The 17,987-nt window shown below is 38.5% G+C and overlaps 3 protein-coding genes across 12 annotated transcripts; 2 read left to right on the top strand and 1 right to left on the bottom strand.

Annotated features, from left to right (window-relative positions):
- Positions 1-582: 582 nt before the first annotated feature.
- On the top strand, positions 583-5,598 carry LOC103980967 (uncharacterized). 6 transcript variants are annotated; one of them, XM_065149688.1, is made up of 12 exons: positions 583-833; positions 920-997; positions 1,085-1,136; positions 1,408-1,481; positions 1,567-1,697; positions 1,831-1,897; positions 1,975-2,062; positions 2,360-2,699; positions 2,796-3,716; positions 4,003-4,071; positions 4,202-4,327; positions 5,079-5,598. In XM_065149688.1, the coding sequence occupies exons 1-12, from the start codon at positions 809-811 to the stop codon at positions 5,136-5,138; spliced, it is 2,031 nt and encodes a 676-aa protein (XP_065005760.1). In that variant the 5' UTR covers positions 583-808; the 3' UTR covers positions 5,139-5,598. The 6 variants fall into 6 exon arrangements, with proteins under 6 accessions (XP_065005760.1, XP_065005761.1, XP_065005763.1 ...); XM_065149689.1 differs by having other exon boundaries at positions 1,831-1,885; XM_065149693.1 differs by having other exon boundaries at positions 816-833; positions 1,085-1,217.
- A 679-nt stretch (positions 5,599-6,277) lies between these two features.
- On the top strand, positions 6,278-12,845 carry LOC103980968 (V-type proton ATPase subunit C). Its single transcript, XM_009397517.3, has 11 exons — positions 6,278-6,543; positions 6,654-6,722; positions 6,801-6,928; positions 7,039-7,138; positions 7,958-8,025; positions 8,116-8,257; positions 9,878-9,994; positions 10,212-10,337; positions 12,052-12,135; positions 12,213-12,292; positions 12,485-12,845. The coding sequence occupies exons 1-11, from the start codon at positions 6,430-6,432 to the stop codon at positions 12,579-12,581; spliced, it is 1,125 nt and encodes a 374-aa protein (XP_009395792.1). The 5' UTR covers positions 6,278-6,429; the 3' UTR covers positions 12,582-12,845.
- A 311-nt stretch (positions 12,846-13,156) lies between these two features.
- LOC135636117 (protein CHUP1, chloroplastic-like) lies at positions 13,157-16,544 on the bottom strand. Of its 5 annotated transcripts, none has more exons than XM_065147695.1 (4): positions 15,257-16,533; positions 15,057-15,151; positions 14,230-14,850; positions 13,157-14,117 (listed from the first exon to the last, which is right to left on the bottom strand). In XM_065147695.1, exons 1-4 carry the CDS (start codon positions 15,384-15,386, stop codon positions 13,872-13,874), a joined length of 1,092 nt encoding a protein of 363 aa, XP_065003767.1. In that variant the 5' UTR covers positions 15,387-16,533; the 3' UTR covers positions 13,157-13,871. The 5 variants fall into 5 exon arrangements, with proteins under 5 accessions (XP_065003767.1, XP_065003764.1, XP_065003765.1 ...); XM_065147692.1 differs by having other exon boundaries at positions 14,230-14,976; positions 15,257-16,531; XM_065147693.1 differs by having other exon boundaries at positions 15,057-15,154; positions 15,257-16,529.
- Between the last annotated feature and the right edge of the window lie 1,443 nt (positions 16,545-17,987).

Genomic DNA, 17,987 nt, shown 5'->3' on the forward strand with positions numbered 1-17,987 from the left:
TTCTAACTATTGAGCCTCATCCATGACACCTAGCATCAGGGGAGCTCAAATCCAATCAAAAAATCAAACTGGATCCAAAATTGATTTGGTTCGAATTGAGTCATAAATAGTTTGATTTTGAAGCTTATAAATGACGAAGTATTATTTTTTGATTTGATCAATCGAATTAATTTTATAAAATTATTTTGGGTACATGGGTTTCACAATATTATCCAATTTTAATATCATAATTTCACAGAGTCCAATTTTATACATCTTATTGTGTCGATCCAATTAAATCAAAATTTTAATTTGATTCAATCGATTTAATTAAATCAGATCAATCTATTTAAATATATATTTTTTAAAAAATATATTTAAAATTATAAACTGATTAATCAGTTTTAATTAAATTAAATTAAAATATATTCAATTAGATTTTATCTTGAATGGTTCCATTCGAATCACTATGAACAACACCCCGACCAAAAATTTTGAAGCGGAATTAACGTCTCCTGATCACAGAATAGAAAGATCTTTCTATCTCGTACTGCTTGAGATAGGGACTTTCATCACACTCATTGGCGTCATCCAATGTTTCACCGAGGACGTGCCCATCTCGAGCGTGCCCATTTCCGCGCTTAGGGGGCCTATTCGTTCGTTCGTTCGTTCTCTCAGCCACAAACGGCAACGCCCCATATCCTTCCGCCACTGGGCGGGTGCTCTTCGCCTCTCGTGCGCCAAACACGAACCCCGTCCTTCTCCTTCCGGCACACCGGCTTCTCCTTCGATCTCTTTCTTTGTCATCGGATCTCCGAACCCAACTGCGATGCCGGGCACCATCCAAGTCTCAGGTAGTTGTTCCTTTTTTATTCTTTTACTTCCTTTTCTTGATCTGTTTGCATAAAGTCAACAGCTAAAATCCCTGTTCAAATTGCAGTTCTCGAGTTGATGGAACCTCCTCCATCTGCTTCGCCAGCACTAACCGACGCGAAGACGAGATCTCTCTCTTTGAAAGGTTTTTCTTTTTCCTTTTTTATTTTCTGGTTCTCCCTTTGCCCTCGTATTCCTGTTGGTAATGATGTTGATGTTCCGCCTGCTGCAGTTACCGCGGGAAAGAGGGAGTACCAAACAGTGGGGAAGATGGAAATCACATTGTGAGTGTCTTTCCGCTTCTTGTGCTTTTAAAGTTGAACCCCCTCTTTAGAAGCCAAGGCTCCTTTTTTTGTCATTATTAGGTAATTAAAAGCTCTAATTTCTTCCCCTTAACTTGCTACGATTACTGAATAAGAAAATTGATAGACTACAGCTCAATTTTCTTGATTTGCTTGGAACACGGTAGGGCAATTTCCTCGATGCTTCTTATGCTAGCATTAACCAAATGAATAAGGATAATTGGCCCAATCGATCCCCTGTCTATGGATGCAGCCCAGTTGTGTCTCTGAGGGAGAACCTGGTGGTGATGCTGTACAGTTTAGACGGGAATTTGTTGTCACGAATAGGTGGAGTTTATTACCATGTTTGATTACCAACTTAAAAGTTCAATCTTAGTAAATGCCAATCACAAAGGCTCATGTCGCTTGGTAGAGTTCAAGACATTGTCAGTGGTGGAAAGGGGGATGCTGGATGATACGTTTCCTCTTGAAGGTGGTGGCACTGTCCGTGTGAGGCTGCAGTTCTTACTCAGTGAAGAGGAACGCCTGAGGATCCATGAACTGGTATCATGAGTTTATTTATAATACTATGAAGCTTAGTGGATTTTCTTTGTTAAAAGAGGAACTCTACACTTAGAAGGAAACATATAGTGTTTCATTGTTTTATCTAAACATAATGCATTTTCTTTGTTAAAAGAGGAACTCTACACTTAGAAGGAAACATGGGGAGATGCTCAAGGAAGGCCTTGAGAGTAATATTTATGGTATTGCTTTTTTTTCAGTCTCCTGTGTTTTTCACTCTATTTACATCAGATACATGCATTTGTTTTACAATTTGCAGGAGATAGCATCAAAGATATGATGCTGACTTGCAATGCTGAACACAATATAGAAGGAACTGTAATTACTCAGCCAAAGCATGCTGACCAAGTTAAGTATCAACTCTCAGTGCAAATGAATTTGATTATTTAATCCGATCGAGATTTCATTGTCTTTGATAGAAATTCAGGACTTATGAGATTTGTCATGGACATTGTCGCAGTTACTCTCTTTATGCCTGTTTGTGTCTCTCCACTTAGGCTTCAAGTCATATGATGAATTGATTTACTTCTTACAAAATGAAAATATTAGTCATCTTTGATTTTCTCCTTTTTTTTGTTTATGTTTTTTATTTGTGTTAGCTCTAGGTAATTGTTGCCTGACAGATCTTAGTTCCTCTTAGTTACAGATGAGTGCAGTAATCCATCAATCACCCAAGGTCTTGAAAAGCACTCCCGGGACTCTGAGAATGACGCCTGTAAATTAAGTGTTACAGATAAAGGAAAAAGCAAAAGAATATCAGCTATAAAAGGTTTTCAAGAAAGGGACACCATCCCAGAAGATAGTTCAGATCTTCATAGAGAATTTGCAGCATCTCTAGGACCAAGAAATGCTAGGGAAGAAATCATTCCCTTCTCTATTGAGTTGAAAGACCATATTCAAAGGAATGAGAAGAATCCTTTGGCAAGAAGCACAAGAAGCAACATTTGGAAAATGATAAGTGCCTTTGAAAATAGCCTATCTCAGGTAATTATCTAATTGTGCTATATATGTTGGTTTTGTTGGGGCTTTATACATGCAACTCTTTCCTACTGAAATCATTACAAATTGAATGCAATGTAGGGACCAGGACATCATGTTGACTCAGGTATATTATCGGTCGGAAAGAATCAAAATGAACAATCTTTGAAAAGAATATCTTCAGAAGAAAGCATGGAGAAAAAATTCTTTGGCCAAACCATGGCTAAGTCATTTTCTGCAGAGACGCTTTCTGATAACAGTTTACAAGACAACTTGAAAATTCCTGAACGACCACATCATGAGAAGAAGGAAGGAAGAGACATAGATAATGCCACCAAGTTGGAAGACATGGTAAATTACAATCAAATTTTGGATTTTGAGAAAAAGGTCAAGAACAAAGGATCGGATCAGAAAAATAAATCTCTGCATGCTGCACTGTGTCAAACTTCTGAAAGCATAATTAAAGTTCAAAAACCAATCATGACTGACGACACCATCTGTTTAGGTGGATCTATAGAACAAATGAATGTTCAAAAACTGAAGGCCATATATGCTGGACATGATCCATGTAACGAGGCAAAACCAAGGACGGATAAAGCACATGCCTGCTATATGGCAACCGATCAGAATGTTGGCAATGAAGTAAACGTATTTCTGCATAAAAATCAAAATGAAAATCGCAAATTTCAGAAGGAAACTAACCGATCAAGAAGTATAACTTCTGAGGCTGTCAATGTTGATCCTTGTAGTACCAGGACATACCAACAAGAGTGCTTGATTAATACAGCTCCAGAGGACTTCTACTGTATATCCTGCAGAGGTCATTATGAAGAACTAGTGTCTGGGAATTCATTTGAATCAATAGGACTTTTTTATACTCAGACGGAAGAGTATCTGTGGGGCACACTTGGTATCTGGGCACCACGTCACCTGTGCATTACCACTGGAAGCAAACAAATGAGAAATCTTCTTGAAAGCTGCAGGATATGTCTAAGATCATTGTCAGCGGAGGACAAGTCCATGGTAATCGCTAATTATAATGTTTCCGTTTCTTTCTTCCTATGAACTGCCTTATTCTACACGATTTTTATTTAGCATGCTGATGATCTTGGGGAAACACTTGTGTAAGTAATGGAAATACATTCACCCCTCATTTTATACCCTTTAAGATTGCAAATAAAGCAATGTTATCTTCATGATTTGTTTTCAATCAACATTTGACATAAGTAATCAGTAGACGGCATGATAAAGTAACAAATATCAGGGATACAGTTTTTGAGGTTTAAATTGGTGCTAACCTTCCCCCTAGGACCGAAACATACATGAGGATTACCAACGCAACTCAAAAGATTACGCCAATGGTGGGCTTTCATACATTGTAGGTTTCCTTATGTCCTTGATAACTTCTTCCACCTACAGTATAGTGTAGCCTGTTTGACAAACTCATCCTTTATGTCAATTATAATTTACTTCTAACAGGTGCATTCTAACGTAGTGCCTTGTTGCAGGAAAAGATGTTTAGTGATTCATCCGTTTCAGTGACAAAAAATGAGAATGTGTCACGCAGTCCGCGAAAACTGAACCATGAAAACTTGGTCAGCACATCAAATTCGAATGGAAGGCTGATCGACCAGGTATTTTCTTATTTTTGATGATTTAACATGTACTTTGTTCATTCTGATGTAGAAGTTTTAGCTATGCGTAATTACTCATTCTGCAAACAAAAATCATGTTTATTTGGTCCCTAAAAACAGAAACCTGTTAAAGTTCCAGATATCTTGATTTTGTTATCAGTGATGCCATAGCACATCCAACATGGCAAATTTGCTTTTAGATTTGTATTGTTGCCATGAATTTGGTTGGTTTCCACCTTGCCATATATATGGATTGGTTTATAGGACAGGAATATGATGTTCTCACCATCGATCAAAGCTCACTAGATGATGCTGACTGTTGTCTCTACTATCAGTAAATGGTTTCACTTTCTATGCACATTATAGTTATACTACTCTTCACTTTCAGATATATGGACTCCAGATGATAAAAGTATATCTTATATTGTTATATATTGTAATTTTTTGTTTAGCACTTATAGCTACTTAGTATTGTTGACTTACCTACAGTGTATTGTCGCAACCCAAGCTGAAAACCATGTAGGCCTTGCTATCCAAATGAAAAATAAAAAGTTAGGTGCCCTTTTTTGGGTGCATACAAAAACCTACTGGTCTAAATTACTGTTTTTGTGCAAAATATTTTTCATTAGTCTGAAGTAGCTGAATTGCTCATTTTTATGGTCACATCTACCTTCTTCTCTAGTTCAAATACTAATATTTAACCATGCGCTACTGAAAGAAAACCTGTCATTTTGCCTTCTTTCTTTAACAGGGAGTACGAATCATTATCGTAATAATTGCTTGTGGGACACTTCTGCTGCGTGCCATATAAGGAAATCTGAGGACCTTGTACATCTGCTGGATTTTTTTCTCTGGCAATGTATCAGCCAAGAGCAAGATTGCCATTGGTATACCGAGAACAAGATGAATAGAAGAAAGGCAGGAGATTGCAAGAGTAACAAAACGGGTGGATTTCTTTCCTTTTTTTCCTCCAAGGTGATGTACATAAGAATGGTGGGGAATCGCAGAGAGTAACAAAACGAAAAACAAAATCGGAGATTTTTTAAAGACCCATACCCTGTGAGATTTTGCAGCAGTTCTTTTGGGGGATAGAAGTAGGATGTTTGTTTGCTACCCATCAATAAAAGTTCCTTTTTACTGAAAAAAAATCGTTGTTTGTAAAGAGAAACTTAAGAAAACTCAAGTCAGTAGTATCCTGTCACATTGGTTTGAGCTTCTCATCATAACGCATCCTTTGAACTGCTTGTTTTGGGACGATCACGATTAGATCACTATGAAGCTTCTGCGTCTTTATGCCTACTCTCTGAATCTCTGATTGATTCAGTAAATCTTATCTCAAATATGTGAACTTTCAACTGATCATTGTTGTCATCATCAACAATATTATCATAAGTATGTAGTCCAAGAAAAAATGTGAAGAATTAAAATATATCTTTGGGACTAAAGAGGATAAAAACCTTATTCAACACATGAATTCAAATCTGAAGCCCATCACTTGTATAATAATATCTTAATCAATTGGATGTCTCAACAAAGATAATAATATTATCATAAAATTATTAACTTTTTTATGACATACTGCAAGTATTTTTAATAATTAATTATCATAATCATAATAATGATTCGTATATGGTTATTAAGCTCATAATAACAACTGGAATCAAGTGGTCAAAGTTGATCGATAAATGAAATGATTTGGTTATGTAGTCTTATTCAGAGACACATAACTCATATAAAGGAAAGAATTTTATCAAGTAGAGAATAAAAAGTATATTTAGTCCAGAATATAATTCCTTGGTTCAACAGAAGGAACCAACGTAGGGGAATTCCAAAGAATTGGCACTTCTTACCGGCAAGTCAACTGACACGAGCGAGTCGCAAACTCGGAGGTCACGTCTTTGGGTGCACCTACATGATGGTGGTTAATCAATGAGGTGCGGTGTGGGCCCGTTCGAGGTGGCAACGTTTTTGTTCTGGTATCTGTTGTGTTTGTTTTAGAAAGGGGAAGGGGAAGAGCAATTACCGGCGATCGCTTCCTCCTCGTCCTCCTCCTCCCCCTGTGTGAAGAATCCCCTTCGATCCTTCTCCCGATCGCAGCTTCAATGGCGACGAGGTATTGGATCGCCTCGCTCCCCGTCCACACTTCCGCCTCTGCTCACTGGAACCGCCTCCGCGAATCCATCTCCAAGAACTCCTTCGACACCCTGCTCTATCGTGTAATGCATCGCAAAGCCTGTTCGCTGTCTGTCGATCTTGTTATCGTTACGATTCCTTTTAGTTTTAGGTCTTTGAATTCTGATCGTGTAAATGCTTTCGTGGAGCACAGTTTAACACGCCGGATCTGCGGGTCGGAACCCTAGATTCTCTGCTTGCCCTCAGTGATGACCTCGTCAAGGTAATTATTCGATCACGTCAGGGTCTTTTGAGGCTTGATTTTGCTACGGCGTTGATTTTGCTCGATTCGGATGCACAGTCGAATGCTTTTATAGAGGGAGTGACGCATAAGATCCGACGCCAGATCGAGGAGCTGGAGAAGGCGTCCGGTGTCGAGGTTGGTGCTTTGACCGTGGATGGGGTTCCCGTCGATTCCTATCTCACGAGGTTGGTATTTGGTGCATCACTGATGGATCCAAAGTGTTTTTTCCTTCTTTGTCCTCTCTTTGATGATTTTGAGTATACACGGGGGAGGTAATGATTTGATGGGATGGCAGGTTTGACTGGGATGAAGGCAAGTATCCCACAATGTCGCCTCTGAGGGAGATCGTTGACAGCATTCATGTCCAAGTAGCTAAAATCGAGGATGACATGAAGGTCATTTTGATATATCTGTCTCGTCTCATGATTTTTGTTGTCATATTTATTTCCTAGACATTGCCCGCTTTTTACAATTTAACTAGCAATAAAATTGAGGAATAAGTATTGCTTTTTCCAGTTTGTGATGTGTAATTTATGAATTAAATTATAGAATCAGGGGAGCGGTGGTCAGTATTTATGTAAATTTCCAACATGGAGATGTTCTTGATGATCTAAAAAAGGATCTGGTTTACATGAACCTCGCAAGGATGAAGTATCATAATGAATTGAATCACTGCATCAACCAATTTGTACCCTTGTGGTCAATATTCCAATTTTATATGGCTTATCCTCCTCTTTTTTTCCTTGAGACTCAAAAACTATCTTTTATTCGTTTTCAAATTTGAACACTTTCGACTTTTGGTGCTATAAGTTTAGCTTAGTATCGAAACTAGCAGAAAATGTATGAAAACATTGGTATACCAAACATATCTTTGTTTCTTTCTCTTCTATTGCATGCATTCTATAAAGTAAATACATATCAGTGATTGACAATATAGTCATAACCTTCTTACATTTTGCTTGCATATTAAATTGTTTAGCGGTGACATTGTATTAGCTTAGGTAATTTTTTCTCCAAAGTCCAAACTATCATATCCATTTCACCAATGCCAATATCATGTATGGGAAATCTCCTCCTGTTATTTTCTTTGTACTGGAAAGGAAAATCATAAAAGATAGTATGAAAGTCAAAGACAACATTGTCTCAACCTGTTCTTGAAGGTTTTTTCTGACCCTTTCATGTTAAAGTCCATAATAATGTTTGTACTTTTGCAGGTTCGTGCTGCAGAGTACAGCAATATCCGTAGTCAGCTTAATGCAATAAACAGAAAGCAAAGTGGAAGGTATGAAAGGATACACTTTCTGACTTTCTGCCTCAATTTGTTCAGTGTCAGCTTGGTTTTGTGATTCAAGTGTCATTTTGCCTATTGCAGCTTAGCAGTTCGTGACCTTTCAAATTTGGTAAATCCAGAAGATATTGTAGCATCAGAACATCTGGTGACACTTCTAGCTGTAGTTCCAAAGTACTCTCAGAAGGACTGGCTTTCTAGCTATGAAACTCTGACTACATTTGTGGTAAAATATTCTAGTATCTTATGCTTTCATTAGTTGTCAATGGACTTTAATTGATTCCCTTAATTTGTTCATCTTACTTTTCTTATATCCACTTTTGCCATTAGAAGAACCACTCATGAATTCTTAAACTGAGGGTTATGCTCATGAATTAAAGCTTACTGGTAACTGCTTGAGGAAACAAAAAAAGGTAAGCTCTGTAAATTGACAACAAAAGCATAGCCAAAGAAAAGTTAGTGAAAGAATGGATACACAGGGTCTACATTGGTACATTTGGAAGTCCAGAGAGAAACATCTTTTATTGACTTAAAAAAGACTCTCTCTCTAGAAAATCAAAGCAGATCAGCCATGCATGTACCAATCATGAATAACCATGTGCGCCGAATTGTCATATCTTCTTCTTGGGCTTTTATCTAAGAATTTGTTGTTATTGGTACTGAGACATTGAACGATGGGAAGCCTTTGAGATGGTGCTAAACTGCTTATTGAAACTTAAATTTTTATAGTATTAGTCACAAAATGGGGCATACTGCTCGAGTTTTTCAACCATATGGACTCATGTTGGTGCTATTATGCACATCTACTCTTGCGGACATTTGTGTACAACCAAGGAAGGCACATAGCTGTTGGAAATGGAATTCCGGTTATGCTATCTCTAACTGTGGGTCAACAGTTGCAAATTGAAAGGGAAAAAATTAGAGGAGGCAGCTCATTTTGTTCTTCCTCTCACACTTTATTTCCTGGCCATTGTTGGTTAACTATTATGCTCTGTTAAAAGCATGAAGGTTTACATTTATATGCTTTTAATTCTGGTATATGTTTCAACATTTAATATTGACAAGTATACTTAATAATAAGATGATATTCTTGATATTTTTAGGATGTGTTTGGTTTAGGGTTAAGAGAGTTAAACCACATGGCTATTAGATAACCTTTTAAAAGTTTGGAGTTATGAGAGGTTGAATGAACTTAGCCTAAGACGTTTAACCTAGATAAATCAGGTAGAACTACCCACCTAATGGTGGGTAAAAATATCTATACTGTAATTTTAATTTTGTTTTACAGACCTACAATTTGGTTTAGTTTGTTATCTGGGTTAGTAAACTTTACTAGATTATTCTAAACCCAAACTGGATGCAGCATTAGTGCAGCATGAGTGGTTTCACTTTAAGCAGATTAAAGTACATCTGCAGCATGAACATTTTTTATTATTCTGTTGGTCTAGAAGAGCACAACAATTTAAATCTACCTAATAAATAACATACATGTTTTAAGCATATATTATATGGCTATATCATCAAGTTATAATAATGCTTCGTTTTCAATTAAATATCTGCTTCTGATTAGATATGTGATTGGTTTTGCCAACTTACAATTTTGATACCCTAAATCGACCCACATATATTGAACATGAACTTATACAAACTTAGCAAAGATCATTTTGTCTCAACTCTCAAATGAAAGTAAAAGTTCTATTAGGTCTTATGATAGGTAATCCCTCAGTCTCAGTTCATGTACATAGATAAACCAGTACTCACTTTGTAGACTTGAATTTGGAAATTTTGTAACATATGTTCTTCCTGTTGTAAGTTTAGCACTTGACAGTGACTTATATTTATTTAGGTTCCTAGGTCAGCAAAGAAGTTGCATGAGGATAATGAGTATGCTCTTTATACTGTGACTCTCTTTCGAAAGGTTGCTGACAACTTTCGCAATAATGCACGTGAAAAAGGATTTCAGGCAAGTTTCTTACTCAAATTGATTTGCTGAAGTTACCCTGTGTCTTTGACAGAAATATTGAAATTTGACTTGTATTTTAGACTTTCACCTAGAGTTACCAGAAAACTCACTGACCTGCAATTCTTTCCCTTCTGACAATTCCAGATGGTCAAGTTCTCTGGTGCTCTTTATTCATTTTGTTCTTGCTGAAATTTATTTTATGTTTTTTGTGGTTCAGATTCGGGAATTTGAGTATAGTCCAGAAGCACAAGAAAGTAGGAAACAAGAGTTTGAAAAACTAATACAGGATCAGGAGAGCAAGAGGAGATCCCTTTTACAATGGTGCTATGCCAGTTATGGAGAGGTGCACTGAGTATTTAAGTTTAGTTATCTTATTTAACCTTCTTATGGTGCAATGCTTCTGCCATTCCTTTGTTTTAAGTTTCTTTGAAGAAAGAAAGCAATGGTTTATGTTGTTGCATATATGACTGAACCATTGATTGTTTCTGAACTTTTTTGGTAAGACGGTTATTACATTCTTGACAATTTTCCTGTATCTATGTACAAGGATATATCTCTATCTTCTACTGATTATATTATGGTTGGTTTGCTAAGTTCATTCAGATATTTCTTGTATATACTTAAAGTGGTAAAGATAATGAACTTCAGAAGAGGAGAACAATAGAATCATTGAATGAAAAGGCCAGCTCGAACAACTAGAGAAAACAGAGAACAACTAATTAGAAATAGCCATGACATCTTAGGATAGAGAACTGAAGCAGGTTTAATCCTAAATGAGCTTAGCATCAAGGCATGCCAATATATACATTTAAGTTAAAACTACAATTTTGATAAGTTGGTGTTTGAAAATTGGGTAATGTAAACAATCCAGTCGTAGTTGTTTTCTGTTCAACAGAGCATGAATGTATATTTAAGACACGTCTCTGACCACCAGACTCATGCTAGGTAAATGTGGTGTGGGCACAGAGTGTATCTTTTTTCAAATTTCTGAGACACCAATTGTTCTGTCAATATGTTGCATGGGATATCCCTTCTGTTTTCACAACTTCTCTTCAAAGTCCACTTTACTTAATGTTTTCTTGCTTTTCAAATGTTGTTGTTTAGTGGTATTAAAATGCAATACCTGCTTATACAAATCAAAATTTATGCTTTACTGTTCTACACCATCAGAAGATAATCAATTATAGCAACTACTATTTTCATTTTTAGGTCAATTCTCTGGATAACACATCATAAGTTCTATCTTGATGTGTTCAATTATTAATTTCTATTGTTTGAATTTACTGTATGCTTCCAGTATTTCTTCTTGCATAATTCTTTTTAATCAAATGACTGGATTTACTTTTAACTTTTATTCACATCACTTTTCTTTGGTTAAAGCTCAAACCTTGGTTTCAACAAGTCCAGTAATCATTGCAGTAGGTGGAAGTTCTGCATGGTGCAACAATTGTGTCATATCTCATTATGAATTTTGTTAACAATGTTGCTTCTTCACAACTCTTTCATCATCTGCTTTTGCCGCTGCACCAGTTACAGAAAACAGTTGTACTAAATGCAGGCTCAATACCTAACTAACAAATACAGAAGTAATGCACAGATGACAAAAAGAAAGTTAACCACAAATATGTAAAGACATCTGAAATTTCAATGGTGCAACTGCTGGAACTGAGTTATACAGAAAACAAAGTTTTGCAAATGTGTCAAGCTGATGCATTTTGTGAACCTAAGAGTTTTAGCTTAATTGATTTTAATTACCTCTTTGTTCTTCTCTTTCACCAACGTCTCCTTTAAGTTTAAAATTATCAGTCATTAGTGTAGCAGCCGTGGACATACAAAGAGAATTCTTTACTTGTATGTGATAAATAATGACTATTATGAAACATGTTGGATTTCATACGTCAGTGTTGCTTAAATTTGCATGGGATAAGCACAATGCAACTGCCAGCATCAAGCTGTATACAACGCATTTTCATATTTCACCAATGGATTCTTTGCTCAAATTGTATCCAGCTTATTTCCACTATTAATGTCACTTTTATATATGCATCTGCTTGCAGGTTTTCAGTTCCTGGATGCATTTCTGTGCTGTACGGGTCTTTGCAGAGAGCATTCTCAGATATGGGTTGCCACCACAGTTTCTGGTATTAGAACCTATTTCTCTGCTTTGATTAGATGTCCCCACAATAAATACCAACACAATTCTGCTGGTATGTTACAGGCTGTAGTATTGGCACCTTCGGTGAAAAATGAGAAGAAAGTTCGTGGTATTCTGGAAGAGCTATGTGGAAATGTTAACAGGTAATGGTTGCTATTATCAACATATTCGAACCAGATTAGTTTTCATCTGAAATGCATAGCCTTTGTATCGATATGTGTATTTAATCTCTTTTCCAAACTCAGACTATGCTTCGTTTTATTGTGTTTCTCTTTTCCAAACTCAGGCTTCGCTTAGTTTTATTGTGTTTCTGACCGACTTTATTTTCCTTCCAGTTCCTATTGGAAATCTGAAGATGAAGTTGGCTTGGCTGGTATAGGTGGTGAAGCTGAGGCTCATCCCTATGTCTCCTTCACTATCAATCTTGTCTGATGTGAAAAAAAAGCGAGTTGTGAGTTGATCAACCATGGATGATATCGAGTAAAATTATAGCCATCGACACACAATTGCATATTGTATTATATACTTGTGATGCCATATGCCAATATTTTTATGCATGTGATAATTTTCACAATTTTGTTCTTGGCTCTTCAGCCGATCAATAATGTAATCATGTTGAAGTCGTTTTTTTTCACTCAACCTGAAACTTGGATCCCTTTTGATCTAATAAATCTGGCACTTTAATGGCTATTGCAATTTGGATTCTATTGTAAGCACAAGGCTGTATCCCTAATAATTGCCTGCTTTTTTCCTCCCATGGCATTTATCGTGGTTGGCACGTACTTGTTACATACACTAATTCCTGCCTCCAGATAGCATATTTTGAACTGCTAATCCTTTATTAGCATTGTCTGCTTTCAATCCTCGAATTTTATGTAGATTAGTATAGACTCCTTGAACTCTCTACTTGTTTTGATCGTTGATGCAGATAATTATTTGTTTGTTTTATTCGAGAAAATTAGTAGGCTTTTCTTAGCAAAATGTTGAATTAATGAACACCTTGAACATGGAACAAAGTTCTCCACGAACACAAAGAGTTTTCTACGACGTTTGAAGAAGAACCACACACTGAAAACTATCGATTTAAGAAGCAAAAGTGATCTTGCAGTTCCAAGTGCATATCAGCAAGCCAACAAATAAATTCACTGTCCCCTCGAATGACATGTTCGACATAAGGCAACTTAAAACAGTGGCGCCATCAACTGTGGCTGAAGGAAGCTGACCGTTGCGAGACCTCATGAAAGCTTCGGCGTACCTGTGTCTCCGAACAGTCTCAGATTCTCCCTGGTGAAATGAATTATTTCGACAAATATTGCTGTCATCTTCACTGGTCATGTTTCTGTGCTCCATGGTAGTAAGAAATAGCCAGATCCCTCTCGCAACGGGTTCCTTTACAGTGGGATCTAAAAGCAGTTCGAAACCAAGCAGGTCTGTTCTTCCATCTGTCGTCGGCGTGCGAAGCGGTTCCTGTCGAATGACTGCTCACCGACTTCTCCTCAGGCAGGCAAGAAGCCACGCCATCGGAGGAAGCAACTCTGTTGTCTCGACTGCCTTTTTCTTAGCACCAGCTTCGTCAGTCCGCCAAGGAACTTCGATCTACGTGGGCTGGTCCTTTCGACTGGAGAATCATCGTACTCGCCACTGGATTCCTGAGACGAGCAATCTGCATCGAGGTCCCTAAACCTCGAGTTCTTTTGATCGTCGATGCATGCGTGTGTGCAATCAAGTACGAGCTGCTTCGCTTTCTCCTCTGATGTTGGGCTCCAACACTTGCTTAGATCCTCGGCAAACGATTTCCTCAGAGGGGGGTTGATGCTGTCTCAGCTCATACCTTAGGCAGGCATTGAGCCACCGGAGATACACGAGCTCGTCGACATCTGCGCAGCGATCTGCTTGAAGCTGCTCGATTTCCTTCTCCAAATTGTCATTGGCTTCTCCCAGCTGGTGGACTTCCTCCATGACTTCTGCCTGCATAACATAACTGAAGGTTAAGAGGTGATGCAACTCGGAATTAGAACCAAAAAACCATAGTTCAATATTTATGACTCAACTGAATCAACGAAGAGAAATTATGAACTACCTGAGGCTTCTCGAGAGTGGAGATGGACGTCTCTGCGTACGCCAACCTTTGTGCCAACTCCATGTTTTCCTGCGACAGGATCGAGTTCTCCTTTCCGAGTTCATCAGCCTCGTCTTCTAACTCCTTCAGTCTCTTCAACTTGTTTTGGAGATCCACATCCTCTTGGCTATCCTTGTGCTCCACATCGTTCAGCTTCCTGATCTTTTGCTCGAGGAACGCTATCTCTTCTCTTGCCTGCACATGGACGGAACTCATCCTCCTCTTGAGATGCTTTATTATCACCCTTGCAGAATCGAGCTCCGGCGCTATTTTCCGGTACTCCGATGCCTGAAGTTTGAGCCTCTGGTTCTCGTTCTTCAAGGACTCGATCTTCAGGGATAAACGGCTAGCCTTCACTGAGTTCAACTTCAACTCCCCTTCGAGCTCTCGAATGGCAGCATCTTGCTCCTTCGATCCATAATACTCGAGCATTTGGATATCAAGGCTCCTAATCCTGTCGCAGAGGGACTGCACCAGGTCGCGAAGGTACATGATCTCTGCGTCCGTTTTCACCTTCTTGCCCTCAATCTTGTCACCAGTGGAGTTCCTCGGCCCCGCACGCTCAGGTTCCTGCTTGACTTCCTGCAAGAGGAGTCCGTCTTCATCCACTAAATTTTCAGGAGACTTCTCTGTGAAGTTGTTGGTCACTGCTGTTATAGTGGCAGGAGCAGCGGAAGTTCCATGGACGACGTTCACTATAGCCTCTTCCTTCTCAGATGATAAGGAAAATTTATACATCTATATACATCATATTTAATTATCTCAAGTTGAAGGCGCAGGAATCTCACATTTTGTAGAATGAGGAGCCCATCTTTGAGGTCTCTTCCACAACCAATAGGTGCAGCATCTATAGATCTACGGCCAGTTGCAGATTCATCATTTCCTACTACAAGTAATACACACAAGAACAGGAAATGGTTAAAGAGGATTCGGCATCGAGTGTAAGTTAAAGTCTATCCTGCGTAGAAACAGAGCCGAAGACGCAAACCAGTATCGGCTGAGGTCTGGAAGTTGAGATGGGAGACGAGGTATCCGGCGATGGGCACTGCCAGAGCCACGCCAAGTTTGAGGAGCAGAAGTCTCCCGTCCTCCATTCCTATCTCCAACAGCCCCTTCATCCCCGATCCTTTATGACGACGATGGTTATCCCGTCTTCATATGACCAGTGACGGATCATGCGTCCACGATGATAGAAGGAACAAGGAAAAGAAGAGGAGGGAAGAAGAACTCAGTGGGTGTCGTTTTGGCAATCGAAGGCCTAATCCTTTTTCGTTCTTCTCTTCCTCTTTTCTCTCGTAAAGGCGGACGATGGCTGACGACTCATCTTCTCCCTCCCCTGTTTTATATCAGCAACAGCAGAAGATTGTGGCATCTACTAAATTGAACAACGCAACGAATGGGATCAGTCAGAGGTTTGAAACAAGACAAGAAACTAAAGAAACTTGTTCTTCTTGCTCTGTTTTCTTCCTTGCTGCAATAATTCTGTAGGCTCACAATTTGTTGCTTCTTTAAACTCTGGACGTGGTGTTATACCACCAGATCTTTCTCTGTCACTTTTTGCTATGTCCTCGCTCTACGTGGAGATTTTGGAGCGAGAAACCCGCGGAGAGAGACGCTGACGCTTCTGGGTTTCGTTTCTTTACTGCAACAAACAACAGCCAATCACCACCATACCATGGCTTCTTTGGCAAAACGAGAGAGCCGTGATTCTGTGCTCATTCCCTTCCCTTCCCTTCTGCAGAGCAAGTGAGGATTCCATCTTAGACTTCACTTCCAACTCTTAAAGTGCCATAGTTGAGTGGATTATGATCCTTTCATTGTGCCAATCTTTCCTCTGGTACACGAGACTACCACCTCAACCACGAACGTGTATGGTCGGCTGCAGGTCATGTGAGAGACAGCTACTACGAATGGATGATTTAAAATGAGAAACAAAAAGAAAATTATCGACTCTAATGGCTTAAAATGAGAAACAAAAAGAAAATTAGCTGAAGAGAACGTCAAACATAAACTAATCCCGAGCTACAGCTTCCACTGATGTAAACATCCCGAAGACTTTCTCCTTTTGTTCTTCAAGATTCTGAGTTCCGCCAAAGAAAGAAAACTCTGATGCAGCCATGACATTATCTCATATCAGATTCATATTGTTTTCGTGTACGATTGACGTGCCGCAAACTGTTGTTCATGGCAAATAAAAGAAACAAAAATCTATTCTTCTCCCACAAGCTTTGTCTGAGATTATATGACATATTCTCTTCCTTCTCCACAAAATATTAGAAGTGCATAAAATAAAATGAATACATTTATATATTAATCTGACAATATTTGGACAGAGTTTAAACAGTAGTTTTACAATATTAAAGATTTTTAACTGAGTTTGACAAGTAAACAAAAATTTAAAGGAAATCATATTAATTCTGGACCAAATTATGAACAGAAGTGGAGTTACAAGGAATAACGAGCGAACTCGGGAAGAAAACACTTGCTTCCTCTGATCACGTCCCACAGAAGAAGTAACAAAAGGTAATGCTAAATGCTGAAGCTTAAGGAGCCGATGACAGAGAGAGCAGTGAGCACGCATAGACTCCCCCATGCACCATGCACAGAAGCACCATGGGTGCTCACTCTCTTCTGTCACCATCGCCTGTTCCTCTACATACCTTCTTCATCTTGAGCAGCACAGGTGGGAGAGAGAGAGAGGGAGATGGCCAACTTCTTTCTTTCCTCTTCTGTGGCAAGGAACTGACAAGGGGAGACCTTTTTATAGGTGGCGATGTGCTCCGTCATATTACGTACATCCCATTCCATGGAACAAACATGCCTGCAGCTTTCCTCCACAGATCACACTACAGTAAACTATAAATACTGTTCGACAAAAGTAGAACAGTGTGGATCTCCTTTGTATTAAACAAGTAGATTAAAGCTAAAGAAAATTCTTGTGCAAATCTTTAACGCAAAACTAGTCAACGTGAGAGAACAAAGTGATGCATGAATTCAAGGGTCTTCATTTTACCTTTGCTAGCTTTCTTCCTCCTCTTTTCTTGTTTCCTTCATTTCCCCTTACTTTAAGTATCATGTCTGTTACCAAGCGAAGAATTAATTAGCTCCCCAGCATTCTTAGAGGATTAATCGAAACATCAGGAGCAGCATAGGAATCAAGACTTTTCATCAATCATTTCTTTAGTCCATCCATAAAAAAGAGAGCAATAGGTGGACTTGCTTTTAGGAGCACCTATCTTGATTGTTGTTGATCAAAAATTCTCTTTTCCTTCCTTTTTTTTTATCGTCGTCGACTTCCTTTAAAAAACTACAGGAATATAGTTCTTTCTCGAGTAGAATCATTTAGGTTTGGCCTTTGTATTTGACCTTCATGGAAAGCCCTTTTCTTAAATATGCATCGAAATTCTAATATGAACGTTCGCTGGAATAATGATGATTAATTACGTGGAATTATATAAGCCGCATTCGTTTGAGATATTATCTACGAAATAATGGAAAGTGTTTGTGCGATCCTCCTTTACCCATCCTTTTTTATGTGGCCGCATAAAGACATGTAATATTAATTACAAGTGATACTCAAATGCGAATCTCAAAGACTCTCGGGTGCCTGTCGCTTTTGTTCCAGGACAATAAGAAGTTTAATTTGGGATCAAACAGTCGCTCGCATTATATTCGATTCCTATTTAGCAAACATGGTGGGCCTAAAGTGACCAAGCTTG

The sequence above is a fragment of the Musa acuminata genome, chromosome BXJ3-4 (assembly GCF_036884655.1).
Source record: "Musa acuminata AAA Group cultivar baxijiao chromosome BXJ3-4, Cavendish_Baxijiao_AAA, whole genome shotgun sequence".
Lineage (NCBI taxonomy): Eukaryota > Viridiplantae > Streptophyta > Magnoliopsida > Zingiberales > Musaceae > Musa > Musa acuminata.